The 14953-nt window shown below is 37.0% G+C and overlaps 1 protein-coding gene across 1 annotated transcript in view; it reads right to left on the bottom strand.

Annotated features, from left to right (window-relative positions):
* NELL2 (neural EGFL like 2) overlaps positions 1 to 14953 on the bottom strand; it is a 153923-nt gene that overhangs the window by 100171 nt on the left and 38799 nt on the right. The window contains exons 6-9 of the mRNA XM_086740018.1: positions 13301 to 13373; positions 13019 to 13101; positions 11818 to 11946; positions 10437 to 10539 (exon numbers count right to left, since the gene is read on the bottom strand). Coding sequence (XP_086596144.1) covers positions 10437 to 10539; positions 11818 to 11946; positions 13019 to 13101; positions 13301 to 13373 — 388 coding nt within the window. The remainder of the gene's footprint in view (positions 1 to 10436; positions 10540 to 11817; positions 11947 to 13018; positions 13102 to 13300; positions 13374 to 14953) is intronic.

The following is a 14953-nucleotide window of genomic DNA, read 5'->3' on the forward strand; positions in this document are numbered from 1 at the left end:
CAGGGGGACCTTAGCAGACATCAGACTCAAGACTTTGCGTGCTTGTGCAACCAGGTGTGTTTGTCTATCTGGGGCTCTAGCGTATGCCAGTCTCTGGGAGAACTGCAACACTTTCATCTTACATGTCAGCCAGCTTACTTTTTTTTCCTTTTCCTTTGTCTACCATTACCTTTCTATGGTAACCAAGAATCAGAAAGTACAGTTAAAAAAAACAGTTAATTTTTAATTATTGCCTATTAGCATCAAACCTGCATAAGGCACAGTACAATTCTACAGTTTCAATGGCATAGAAAAGAAGCAGGTACATCTGAAACTGTAATTCATTTCATTACCAAGACCCTCAGGAATTAATGGAATGGGTTAAACAGCTCTAAGAAAAAATGCTTAACGAATTATGTGAAACCTGTTCTCAGTGTTTTTCAATTTTTCAGACTCTTGAAAACACAAGAGAAAAATACCAGATTGCATTGATAAACTCTTGAATTTGTTTTCAATATATTATTACCAAAGACTTTGTTTTTATTAGCTGCAGAAATCTAGTATGGATATTTAGTAGAATTATAAAGGAACAGTGGACTTCTGATGATCAGACTGGACAGATAAGAAACTTGGGGTGCTACCAAGCTGGTTTTGTTAGAAGGAACTTTATTGAGACTGAGAAAATGAATCCACCTCCCATTGCCTGTAATCACACCTCAATACTTCAGTATTGAAGTATATGGGCAATATTTCAGTATTTCCACAAAAAATACAAGGAGCAAATAACCGTAACACTAGCAATGTGCTTTGAAGACATAAGATAACCTTATTACAATATTGAATTATATAAAAATGTCAAATTTGCTTCTCCTTCCCTATCCCTCAAATTCTATTGTTCTAAGAGCTGAAACAATGGGAGTAAATATCTTGAGAGGAAGAAAAAAAAAAAGAAAAATTTTGCCCTCAAATCTTGAATAAATATCAGTAACTCAGTATGTGCACTTCCTGCAGGACACAATCCTGACTGAAACCAAGACACAGCCTACAGCACCAACAGCTCCAGGTCAGAGCTCATGAACATCTAGCCAGAAGCGCAGAGACACCGCACTGTGAGAGAAACCTGACAGGACAATCACTCACCCTTACTCTCCCCACATCTTTGTCTCTATATCCAGTGTCTGATACCCTCTCTTACATTCTGAATTGTCAAATCCTGCAGAGCAGAGGACTATCTCTTGTGTAAACAGGAACTAGACTGATGACTCTTCATAACAGAAGAGTTTTAAAGATACCTTAATACCAGTGTTTAATAGGAATAACAAGTACAGCTACTTAAATACATTTGCTCACTGCATCTCCCTACTTCCAAGTCAACCATAGTCCCCTTAGAACTGCACTCTAAAAGGCAGCATCCAGGGTTTTTTGCAATATGACCTGCAAGCTTTTGGGGAGGGGGTGGGGGGAACTGCAAAGGGCCATCATTCTCCAAGGGAGAGCGTTTCTTCTGTTCCACAAAATATTTTATTTCAACAACTACCTTGGGATTTTATTTAACACACCTTGACATCTGTCCACATATGTTTGGAAGAGGTTAGACCCCAAAACATGAAATTTTATTGGAAAGAATGAAGGACAAGGCTCTTGATGGCCATTATCAATTGTCAGCAAGAAAGAAGAATGACTGGGACTTGCTTTTAACAGTAGTGGTAAATAGCTTCCCAGATGATGAAAGACTGTTGCAAGGCACACACAGTTTTCAGAGTACAGCAGAAGTCAAGGTGAGGATTTTTCATTTGTTTGCTCTCACTGTTCAATCAACCTGTTACTTCCATTGAGTTTTCATGAGGCTCAAGACATCACATTGAAAACAGGAGCAAAAGTGCAAATGCATGAATCGTGTGAACTGGCCAGATGGTTGAACTGATGCATGGAAATAAGGATGTAAGTCCTTTATTTATTTATATGTCTAGTTTAAGTTTCTATTTTTAAAATTTGCTTATTTACTCTCACATTTCTTCATAGCAACTGTGCAACAATATACTGCAAAATTACTAAAACAAAAAAACACCTGTGGTTATGTACTTACACTGTACTACCAACTCCATACATACAGAGCCACGGGAGACCACAGACAAGATTTAAACATTCTGAAGTCATATCCTACCACTATTAAGAAGCCTGTCTGAGAATTTCATAACAATCATATGCAAGACTGTTCTCTCCTCTATGCTATAGACAGGTTTGATTTCTCATTTGGTGAATATAAATATAATCTAAAGTGACATCTTAAGGAAATAATACCTGAATTTACATCTCTTTGTCAACAGAATAATGATACAGGGAAAACCATGTCAGTTCATCTTCTCTACCTTCAAAGTATTCCAAGCACTCACTAGAAAAAAAAAAAAAAAAAAAAAAAAAAAAAAAAAACAGGTATGTGCCTATTTCCAGACAAGTCAAGCATATTTTCTTGCTTTGTCTTCAGGATAGGGGTGGTGGAAGTCTGGTAATTGAAACCAGGTGTTTTCTGTCCCAATTTGTTACAACAAACAATGATGTAATACCATTCTAATGCTACTATGTAAGTATATACTGACCATCTGAAACAAGGAGGATAAAAAAAAAAATCCCTGTTCTTCACCATAATGGCTTATGACACCACTAAATAGCAACTCTAACAATATCTTCAAATTTCATTCATCTGTTAGGAAAAAAAAATCCAGATGTCAAGTAATTTAAAGGGATTTAAACAAATATCACCAATTACAATCTGGGAAACCAGTCAAAATCATACTTGGAAAAAAGTTTACAAAAACTTCTTCGAAGAGCAACCAGGGGAGTACTAGAATTTTCATTTAAAAGCAGGTAGTTACACAAATAAGTTCAACAAGTAGTAGGAAAAAATAGTAGTCAGATATCCTATACAGGAAGGCTTAGGATGGCCAACTACCCTCCCAAACAAATGGACAGAGCCCTCTTCTTAGTGGAAACTGGCACCAAATAAAACCAATAAGAACCGTAAAAATTTGTAAAAACACTCTCTATATTGGCAAAGAAGCAGACTAGCAATATAAAAACATGGGAATGACTGTAGATACAGTCCTTTGTCTGGTACAGCGAAGAAAGCAAATAGCAGCAACTTCAAATAAAGAGGACTGAAATTATTGTTTTGAAGGGAACAGACGAGGAAAGTACGAGAAAGGACTGCTACACCGTATCTACTGATATTTCAATTTTGAAGTCTTTTCTCACATGGGACAAAGTGGCCATTATTTGAAGCCAAATATATTTTATGAGCTGACAGATGTAGAAACAGTGATCAATAACAGCCTGGAGGTCTAAACATCACACTTCAGATATCTGCAAGTGATGGCTAAAAGAAGTAAACCAAGCAGCAGAAGGCTTTATTCACTACACGTTTCCACTGGAAAAAAAAAAAAAAAATCAAACTTCTGCAGTTCAAAAGACTTAAAGCCACTGTTTTAAATCATTATCTTTACAAAAAGACAAATAAAGGATACACCACTTTATATTGAGCTCGCTGAATCAACTTCACTGCTATTTTACCATCCCTTCCTTAGACTGCAGGGGGAATAAGATCATATTATTGACGGTTTTGCAGTGGGTTTTTTTCATTATTTTATTTACTGAGTTTCAGCTTTCACAACATTCCCATTTTTTCATTTCACATAACATAAGGCATTGTCAGAAAACTTTACGTGTGCCCTCTTTTATACTCCTGCTCCTAGTGTCTCCCCTAGGCCAGCTTTCCACCCAGATGACCCTTGTCAATATGGCAATCCTGTTATGAGTACGAGTATGTCAGGTGCAAGCTGGTCTTTGCAAAACTACACAGGTCTCAACAAGCCATGAATCTCTTGTTTGGTTGGCTGAGTTTTGATATTTTGCTCCATTCAGCTCCATGAAGTGCTCTCTGCCTCCAACTTGTTACTCTTCTCAGACTTTAACCAAAACCTGCAGGTTTGGTGTTTTTAGCTAACATCAAATTCTGCTCTTTTCAGAACACATGCCCATTAAAGATCATTATTAGTGGTACTACAGAAATTTGCAAGATCTACAGAGGAAAATTAGGCAGAAGCTAGAACATCAGCTACAAGCTGCTGATTTGGCAACATGCTCCTTCATATGGGACAAAAACAAACAAACAAGAAAACCAACAAAACAAAACAAAAAAACCCACACAAAAAAAAAAAACCCACACACTCCAATGATGCAGCCAGAGAATGTCATTAGCACATCACTGGTGAGAATGAACATACCGAAATCAATGCCTAGCTATGTGAAAACCCACATACCCTAGATGATTTTTGTAATTATAAATAGAATCAGAATTTTTTTAATTATTATTTCATAGCCACCTGACTAAGCAAATTCTGGTGAAATTAGCGCTACTAAAGTCAGAGTAATAACTTACTAGAGACTGGAACACTGCCAATCTGTCCACTCCCAGCTGTCTGAAAGCCAAAATATTCATCTCTAACATATGTTAATGTTTTATTTGCACTGGAAACAAACTAAAATAGTAATACACTGTAGGTATTTTATATTTTGTGAACTCCCTGGTAAGAACATAATGAAAAAGAAATGGAAAAGAATAGGGTCTTTTCCCAGACAGCTGCAACACAATAGGATATAAGAAGAGCAGGGGAGAGCAGAGCATAGCCTACAGCAAAATTTCCCGTGTAAAAAAAATTTAATTCTCTACCAATAAAATTAGCAATATTACGTTTCCAATTCCTTCTTTAGTGCAGATTGCTATACATTCAGTGTAATGTATTTTAATGAATAAGGATTTTCTTAAGCATACTTAATTTTATAATTCATTCCTCAGGCACATAGTAAGACTAAAACTAGATGACTTTACCATTAACTGGAATTCTCCTCATCTACTGATACACTGCCTACAGATCAAGAGTCTTCCAGTGGAGTTCCATAATGCATGGGGTCCAGAATAGCTAAAAAGCCACCTGCCTAGGAGAGAGACGCACTTTGATGGATGAAAAGTTTGACGGGGGCACAGTACACCATCTCACCCAGTCCTCCTCTGCTAATGTGGAACAATGAAACTCAAAGGACGTGGGGAAAGAGGAAATAAAACGTAGAAGCAAAATATTCTGAGAAGTCCAATTACTGTAAGTTGTATTTCAATTTACTGTAAGCTCTATTTTAATTTACACAGAACAACAGAAATATGAGGAGTGAGTTTCCTGCTCAGAAGGGAACTGCAGGTAAAAAGACTCAGCACTTCCCTTCTGATGGAGGTATACTACCCAGCTTACAAAGAACAGAGGTTATCGGAGACTACAAGTTCTGCACCAAATAGCCCTTGACAATTGTGCCATTGGATATGTAACAGATATAAACCAAATACATTGCTATGGTATAAGAGCAGTTTGAAAATGAGGGTGGTGGAACACTGGAACAGGTTGCCCAGAGAGGTGGTGGATGCCCCATCCCTGGAAACATTCAAGGCCAGGTTGGACGGGGCTCTGAGCAACCTGATCTAGTTGGAGATGTCCCTGCTCATGGCAGAGGGATTAGACTAGATGACCTTTAAAGGTCCCTTCCAACCCAAATCATTCTATGATTCTATGATTCTAAAATTTCTATAGATTTACCATGGAAAATATAGCAGAGACTGAGCAGTTGGGTTCAGCCCAGTAAAAGCACTCTAAACATTTCTAGAGTTTCTCAGTGCTCAGCTTCCTGAGATGTCACGCTTCCTGGAGAATAGAAGACTCTGAGGAGATCTTCCCAGTGTGTGCAAACATCTGACGGGAGGGAATGAAGGAAAGGAGCCACACTTTTCTCAGTGGTGCTCAGTGACAGGACAAGAGGCAATGGGCACAAATTAAAACACATTAAATTCCATTTGAGCACAAGAAAACACTTTTTTACTGTGAGGGTGACCGAGCACTGGCACAGGTTGCCCTGAGAGGTTGTGGAGTCTCCACCTGTGTAGATATTCAAAAGCTATCTGGACACGGTCCTGGGCAACTGGCTGTAGGTGGCCCTTCCTGAGCAGGGGGTAGGACCACATGACCTCCAGCGATGCCTTCCAGCCTCGACCATTCTGTGAGACTCTGAGACTGTAGGAGCTATGCTGGATTCACAAGCGATACATGCACCAGTTATGCTTTTCCACTATAGTTTTGTAAATCTAAAACAGCTCCACTGACTTTATTAACCTACATGAGTGGAAGGATATATATTTTTCCCTTCAAAAATATTTCATTAGAACAATTATTTGTGTCCTATTTCTAAATGAATATAAATAGTACCTTTCTTTTGAAGGTACAGAGTTGCCAAACTAATAAAATTGTTTAAATGGGCAGTAAAGTACAGCGTAATCCATCTCTGTAGTACAAGTGTGTATATAATGCTTTTTATCTGTTGCTATAATGTGATATTATCATCGTATGTGATTCAAAAGCGTAAGAAATAAGGTTGATGTGAATCACTGCAGCACAGAAAATCCAGGAAGCAGAGGGTGAATAGACACTATTCTGCTAAATGCTAAATAAAACTCAGAAGTCCTGCATGCTGACTACAGGAGGTTATAATAAATAACATGTCTCTAGGAGATAATCCAGTGACAGCTGTATTCTAGACATCTTTAAGTACTATTCTGAAGCAGGCTAATTTATCTGATATTTTCATACTAAAAAAAAAAAAAATCTCAAAATAACACAATGTAGGCTTTATTTGTACTTGCATATTTAAAAAGACAGATATAAATATTTGTAATGAAAAAGCAACTAATCTTTTGCATTAGCCAGCCTTTAACCCCCAGTGAAATCTGTTGGGATAGATTTAAATAGTTTGGGATTAGGTCAGTAAGTATCTGCAATGTCACTGGGAGGAGGACAGTGATGAGAAAAGAGCATTTTCTTCTTGGAGATCAGTTTTTGATGATGGGAATTATTACTGCACCAGCTACTGGTACAAATATCACTTCTGGCATTAAAAAAAATGAAAATCAGATAGTTTGTTAATATACACTGGTTCAATTTTAAAAAGTACATATATCATGTAGCTGTTGGAAGTGATGCTTTAGTGTTAATACACCAACTAATAAAAAAGTTACCATAAAAAGATTTGCTGACCAAGTAGCAATTGTCCCAGCTACTAAGACATTGGCAGTCCTTCCACAATTCACTTAAAATAAATGAACTTGTCCTTGTACTTCTTAAGCCAAGTTCATGGTCTGAAGCAATACTTTATAGAGTCAGTAGGGGAGCTTAATCTGTCCGTGTTTTGTATCAGTGCCTATCACCACACAATGCATTTGTCTCTGCAGAGGAGAAAAGAATTTATTGATCTCTTGCTCATACCTTCTCAGATAGGTTTAAAATTGCATTGGGAATAGAAAAGAAAGTGGTCTCTGCTTTCCAGCACCAAACAATTCTACCCAGGAAGCTCCCATTGATCTAAAAATGTGTGCTCTGGTAGCCGAACTGCATTTTGTGTTGAATACCTTGTCTGCAGCTAAAACATACATCCAACACATTGGCCAATTTATGTACCTTGGAAGATCGTTGCTTCTTTTAGCCCATTACAGCTAATAGAAAACACAATGCTAATTTGCATGCATTGCCATTCCTTACTCTACCAGCATCGACCTTCACACAAGACAAAACAGAACAAGTTGTCTGCGTGTCCTCAAACAAAGGTACAGAGTTAGGGGAGAAGGTCAGAGTTTGCTATTATTGTTTTCTTTTGGCTCACAAGAAGAACCAAAGTCAAAGCAATATTGGTAAAAAAAAACAAACCAAACACAGTGTTCCTTACTGAGTGTTCTTCCCTGAACTAAATATTTAAGAAAGAACAGGAAGAGTCAGCTGTGCTGGAATTCCTCAGCTGTTGAAAATCTCACCAGATGAGATACAACAAAGTTGCACAATCCAATATTTGCATGCTGGGCTGGGCCGAAATTCACTTCCTAGAGCTTGGCAGTGTGGTAGGCTGCGTAACCACCTAATGTCAGAGCCAGGCTTAAAAATTCAGCACTTGCCATTCCTATCTGACCCACCTGATATTCATTACAGTAACTGATGGAAGATTAATCTGACAACTTTAGCTGTCTAAAAGTTCAATATCTAATCTAATTTAGTCACCTGCCCCCCTATACAGTTGTGTTGGTTTTATTTAGTGAGGGGGGGCTACAGTGGCAGCTTCTGCAAAAAGCACCTAGAAGTTTCCTCTTTGTTCAGTGGACAAATACTAAACCCAGCTAAAGAACAGTGCAGTAGGCATCACTTTTTCCCTTTTTCCTCAGTGTTTATGATTGTCCAACACCAAGGATAGTGGCTCCTTGAGCAACACACCCTAATTAGTTGCTTTCCCAACTAAAAGCCATCTGCGTTCACTCTACATAATCTAGGCAGATGCTACATCCCCTGATATTCTAAGAATTAAGAACAAAAATAAGTTATTTTCAGAAACTATCAAAATAAGGGAACTCAGCCTTGACCCCTCGAGTCACTAAGCACACTGACCGCAGTCAGCTCAGATCTTGCACTGAAGGCACTAAGAAGACAGGATACAGCTGGCACATGTATATATGAACTCAGTGACAAGCCAGCATTTCCATAAAACTGACCTGGAGAACAAGTGAGGGTCCTGCAGTCTCCATTGCCTCTAACTTCCACTCTTTACACTCTTTCACTGGAATTTAACTATCATCTTGTCAGTGGGACTCCAATTTACACTCTTCTGGTTCCAGGGAATCAGCCACTTAAAATGTTTGATTTTTTTGATAAATGGAATTTAAATAACCTAGATGAAATTAAGAATAGTTTTTCAGAAGAATTTTTTTTTAATCTAATCATTTTTCTGGTAGTCTGTCAAGAGAGTTATATGCATGTATGTTAGTTCCATATGGAATTATGTACTGGCATCAAATTAACAACACTGAAAGCTAAAAGGCTTTTGAATAACATTAATAATATCAAAAAGGCAGTATCAGAGTAAACTGCACAGTGTGCTGTACAAGAACTGTATCTTAATTTGAAGGAGGAGTAGTAATACTGTATGACAAGGTCAGTGTCCATATGCTCATTCACATTTCTTGACTTCTGTCAAGACTCCCAATAAAAACAACTTCATAAGAAGTCTTATGATGTGAGCGCTTCCCTATTAACGTCTGGATGGAGAACTCCCAACTCAGTTCACAGGCAGTACATCACAAAAACATACTTCAGAGGATCAAGTTGTCAAACTCTGCCAACATGGTCAAAGATTCAAACAGAGGCTTGAACTCCACAGAACTCACATCCCTGAATTACCAATTCCCTGAGCCATCTAATATGCATGGAAATTCTGTGTAGTCAGTTAAAAAAAAAAAAAAAAAAGTACCTGAATTCTCATTTCCTCTCAATTAGAATTAATCTATTTGAGTAAGTTAATAAGGTTTCATAAAATAGGATGGTTTGTGTAACTTCTAACACAATTAAATATTAATAAACTCCTGTGGGAACAAGATCAATGAAGTACAAAATGTCTTCCCGAATTTTATCTTACAACATGTCATTTTAACCAGTTATGTATTTCTCTTTATTCTGGAAGAAGTTTTATACAGCAGCAGAAGAATGATGAAAACACATAGAAAAGTTGCAACATTTACAGAATAAGGAAGAGTGTGCATCTCATGCTCATTTTCAAGAATGGATTCCACCATAACCTGAAATAAATAACTATCACATATATGATATACATCCATAATCAACCAGAAATATTACATATAGTCCACCTAGATAGTAATTAACCTAAAATTCCCTTTCTCTCGCCCTATTTGCAACAAAACCAAAATGCTATAAAACCAAAAGCTAATCACCTATCTTAAATGACAATATTAAATTACCTCTATCTAGTTTCCTATATAATTCTGTCTGACCTTTTGTGAAAGAACATTTCTAAGTGTCTGATTTTTGCTGGTCTCTTGGGTCTACTATGAGTTCTCTTCCCTTAATTACAGAAGAATCATAAATCTGAACTAGCATTACAACATAAGGTTGAAAGTACATTCTTCCTGCAACAGAAGTGTTAGAAACACTGGTCAAAACAAACACAAGGTAATTGTTCTTGAATCTTTAGCAGTTTGGTCTAAAAGATAGACTATAGAAGTCTATAGAAAGTTTTTTAAGTAATTCTTTATTTTAAAACTTTGATAAGAAATATTTATGGTTTTGGTTTTGTTTTTTTTTAAAAAAAGCATCACAACTAAAATTAAAAAAAAACCCACTCACAACTGAAAAATGAAAAGGTTCTAGTTATTGATTTCCCAAAATATTTCAGGGGAGTCTCAAGTCCCTCATTCCTTAACCCAGATAATTCATTACCTGACCCGTTCTTTCACTGACATGTTTACAGAAAGGTTCATTTTCTTTACAGATTTTAAAATATTCTTTAGAAGGAAGCACTGCAATAAAACTTACATTGACATTCTTTGCAGCACTTGCCATCCACATATGCCAGGGCAGAGTTAAGCGGGCAGCCAGAGAGGGGGCAAATCAAAGCCTCACACTGCACGGTACCATTCTGAAAGAATAAAAGGTGCTTAACTGGTAGTTATATTTAGCAAGAGCAGCGATGTTCTCAAACACAGGAACTTAAAATCTGTTTTTAAATGCAATGAACTCTCTAACAACACCCAAAAAGACACTTTAACACAGTTCTTTTAATAACTACAGGAACAGAAACTGTTCCTTCAGAATACCATCCATGCAGTCTTTTAGACATGTACAATGTGTTCTTTGAGATGATAAAGATGTAAGATTTTTTTAGAGGCAAATCTATTTGGAGGTAAAACAATCTGCCAATCAGCAGCAAACTGACAGATTAGTGTGAAATAACAGCCTCACAGAACAATACTCTACCTTCTCACTTTTACATAAGAGACAATACATTTCTAAAAGGTAATAATATCATAGCTGCAAAAAAAAAACTTGAGACAAAAATATATAATGCATTTAATGCTAAATTCGAAGAATTTTAAATAGCCATCAGCCAGACTTGATAGCATGGACTAAGTCTTCTTGTCAACAACAAAATCCTAAAAGCAAAACTAACATCCCTCCACAAATATAAAGATCAAAATAATACTAAGCTTAAGGAGAACCATTCAGCAAATTATAGACAGGAGCAAATCAACCTAAGGTGCAGTACAGACAACAGCAGCCTTTTCACAAATTTCTAATGGCCTTTGGATTAGGTATTTACTGAGTTCAAATTGAATTAACGAGTTTTAAATGAATGGACAATAACAAAGATGTCGTGGTTTGGCACCTGAAAGGATACATGTGGTTGCTTCTGGAGCTGTGATTTCTTTGGGAATCTTCCATTCAACCAACAAATCTTTTCATTTGTGATATAACAGAGCAGGCATGAGACCCTGACACTTTACTCTTTACTAATTATTAAGATGCAACCAAAGGTAACTGAAGGGAGTCAGGCACAAGGGATCTATTAAATCATTTGCTAAGAAAAAGGCTGTGTTTATAGTGATAAAAAGCAGAGAATTAATTATCCAGAGAAACCGTTCGCAACTCAGTGCATGGGAATAACATGACAGCTAAGTACATTGCATAGCATCTGCCTTTGGTGACATGAAATATAGGAAAGCTACACATGCTGGCACTGCTGAAACAATAGGAAAATATATTTATTAATACTATTCTTTAGATTTAGAACAGGTTTTCTAGCACTTTGTTGTTACTACCTAATATACACCTGAAGTTTTCCATTATTTGCCTCAATAAAACTGTTATCAGAAGAAGCACTTGAGCTCCCGAGTCTCTACTCAAACTGTAGCCGTACCATGCAAGTGCAGTTCTTACAGCCATCTGTCCAGGATTCAAACTCTCTGTAAGTCATGCCTTTCATTGTGCAGGTCCTTTCACAGTAGCACTGATCCAGCTTGTTCATCCTCTGCTCAGCTTGGGACAACTGTATTTACAGTTCACAAAGAAGTTTTGAATGTGTAAGTGGTTTCCGCATCAGTATAAACATGATTGAAACTGTTTCCCTTATCGCCAAACATGCAGATGACAGAATACATGTAGGAAAATGCAATCAAAGATAATAAAACAATTATTGTCAAATGAAATATGATTAAATCAGCAGTTATTCAGAGATTGAAATTAAGAAGCAAGACACAATGCATTTCATCTTTTGCTAATAACATCAGTGACATCATGAAAAAGGTCAATAGATCAAGATGGGTATGGCCCCTGGTTTCTCATCTTTGTATGTGGGAACTGATCACGAATCTTGCTCTACATCAACTACTTACAGATATTAGGTTATGCACAAAAGATCTCAATCTGAGTAGAGAGGCAAAATTGGAGGTAAAGCTCAGAACCAACATGCTAGCTGTTATTCCTCCACTTCAACCAAGGCACTTTTATCCTTTGTGTATCAAATTAGCCAGGTACCATCACTTCTGCAGACATCTAAAGAACTACTGTTTAAAGTTAGAAGACTAGTCTAGCTCACCATCAGACATGAATGCTTTAGGTGTGATATTCTAGTGAGGGGATGGGGAAGAAGAAAATGCTGCTTAGGAATCTTAATTCCTTATCATGCATGTATTTTGTCTGAATGCTCCTTTGGTAGCTCAGGTCTAGAAAAGTCTCAGACCAATAAATCTTGCTGCAATAGGAACTATAATAACAGTAACCTATTTATTCCAGGTTTATTAACTTGTTAGCCTAATAGTAGATAGAGCTCGAATATCTATGAGCCCTTTCCTTGCTCAGGGATTTGGATTCTGTTTACTATTAAAAGATACAATTCTATTAAAAAATTAAAACCCAAGAAAGCCCTCTGAACTGGAAATTTGTATGTATAGACACTGGGCACAGATAAATATAAAAACAAATAAATAAACATAACATACAGGGATGCTCCACACACACCCACATGCACATCCCCGCATATGCACAGATGACCTAAAAAGACAGCAATTAAAGCCTTAGAGTCTTGTTTCTCCCACGTCATGCTTCCTAGTAAGCATTACCTTAGCTGATGTTTTGGCTAAAATGTCTTGCAGTTCCATAATTTTCTGCACAAGTCCATGGAAATCATTACAAGTTGGGCATGCTAGAATAACAAAATATGTATGTTAATTTAAAAAAAAAAAAAAAAAAAAAACCCCACAAACATGTATTCACAATAAGTTCAATCACGTCAAAGTTGACAACCAATACACTGAAACTCAAGGTTTTAAGGAAGCTTGCAGGGCAGAAAGTAGGTACAAAGCATACCTTTCATTTTATGGTATAAAAATTAATAGACTTACTGCGATTAAGATCTGGGCATTGAGAAATAAATCCTTGAGGCATGACAAGCAATTGCACATCTTGCATTATGCCCTATGTGTAAGTGGAGAGAAAAAAAAAAGGATACATTATTTTTACCTGTCAAAATTATGTTTTCCATTCACTATGTAAAACATTAAAGCCCACATAGAAAAATTGCATTATAAAAACAATACTTATGAGTATACAGCTTCTTGCCTGGGCCCAATGCACTGACAGAAGAATAAAGAGAACATAAAATAGATAGATGTACAAATACAGATATATTGAATCATTTTTAAAGATGTAAGAACCAAATCATTTTTAAAGACATGAGATTAAATGTCAAGATGTAATTATGTGGCATGAGTTTGGCTGTTTTGAATTCATTGTTACTTTTAGTTAGCCATTGCAGAAAAGCTTGAAGATGACCTTTAAAAGTAATTCAAAAAACAGTTGCAGTTTCAGATAGTTTGAAACACTCTTTCAAAATAAAATGCTAATTTTTCACTAACTGTCAAACAGAAGTGAAGATTAAAGAAACTTGAGTCAGGAAAAACACATTCAATGCAAACCCTTTGTGACTTCAATGGGGATCTTTCCATAAAGCATGCAGAATGTCAAGAAACTACATGTCTGTTACACAGCTGCAGAGTCACACGTTGGCAAGACCTTAGGATAAGGGGAAGTTTAGCATGAAATTCAACTATGCCATCTGGAAAGGGTTGGTTTCACCCAGAAAAACAGATCCCATGCTTGCAGGCAGAATCCACATGCATCCTTAGTCAAGATATAATTAGTAGCCACTTTGCTGCTCTCCAAAAGCAAAGGCCAAATAACAATTTCAAAGTGAACCATCCTATCATATTCACTCCAGATGTCCCTTTCATCCATGACTCCCTCCCTGCATCTCCAAAAGTCCTTCTTAGGAGGAAAAGCAAAATAATTACAATATGCTTCAGCGTGCTTATGAAGAGAATGCTTCATGACACTAAGAAAACAAGGCAAACTAAAAGCAAAAAGCCACATTTTCTCCACATACACAGGACATTCAATACAGATGTTGCAAAGTCAAAGAACCAGAATTTTGACCTCAAGTGAACAACATGGGGTGACTTAGCAACCTAAGTGACCCACAGAGAAGAGCAGGTGTTATTGGAGGGCAACTAGGAAGGCACTAAGTAGTACCATGCCTACCTTTGTCCCTTAACAACAAAGCTACGATCTAGGACAACTGGACACTCCCCTACGTGGCACAAGGAGCTGCACCAATTAGCTAACAGAAAAAAAAATAGGTGTGCCTGAGACAGGGCTCCACGTTGGGACCTCCCACAGTATGTGTTCTGGAAGTCTGGAGCAAACACCTCTTTGAAAAGCACACCAAAAAGCTCACTGTGTTAATGTCTCCTTCCTTCCTTCCTCAGCATCACCAACTTCAAACTCACATCAACCCAAGTTATGGCAGGAGGGTTGGACTAGATGATCTTTAAAGACCCCTTCCAACCCAAACTATTCTATTATTCTATGAAAAGAAGGAATGACAGGGTCTGATTCATTCAAGTCTAAAGCACTCTTCACTGAATACGCAAGTAAGTATTCAAATCATTTAGCTATTAACCAACAGTAAAGCTCCTCCAACTATTTGAGATTTATTC

This window comes from Chlamydotis macqueenii, chromosome 1 (assembly GCF_036417535.1).
Source record: "Chlamydotis macqueenii isolate bChlMac1 chromosome 1, bChlMac1.mat, whole genome shotgun sequence".
In the NCBI taxonomy this organism is placed as follows: domain Eukaryota; kingdom Metazoa; phylum Chordata; class Aves; order Otidiformes; family Otididae; genus Chlamydotis; species Chlamydotis macqueenii.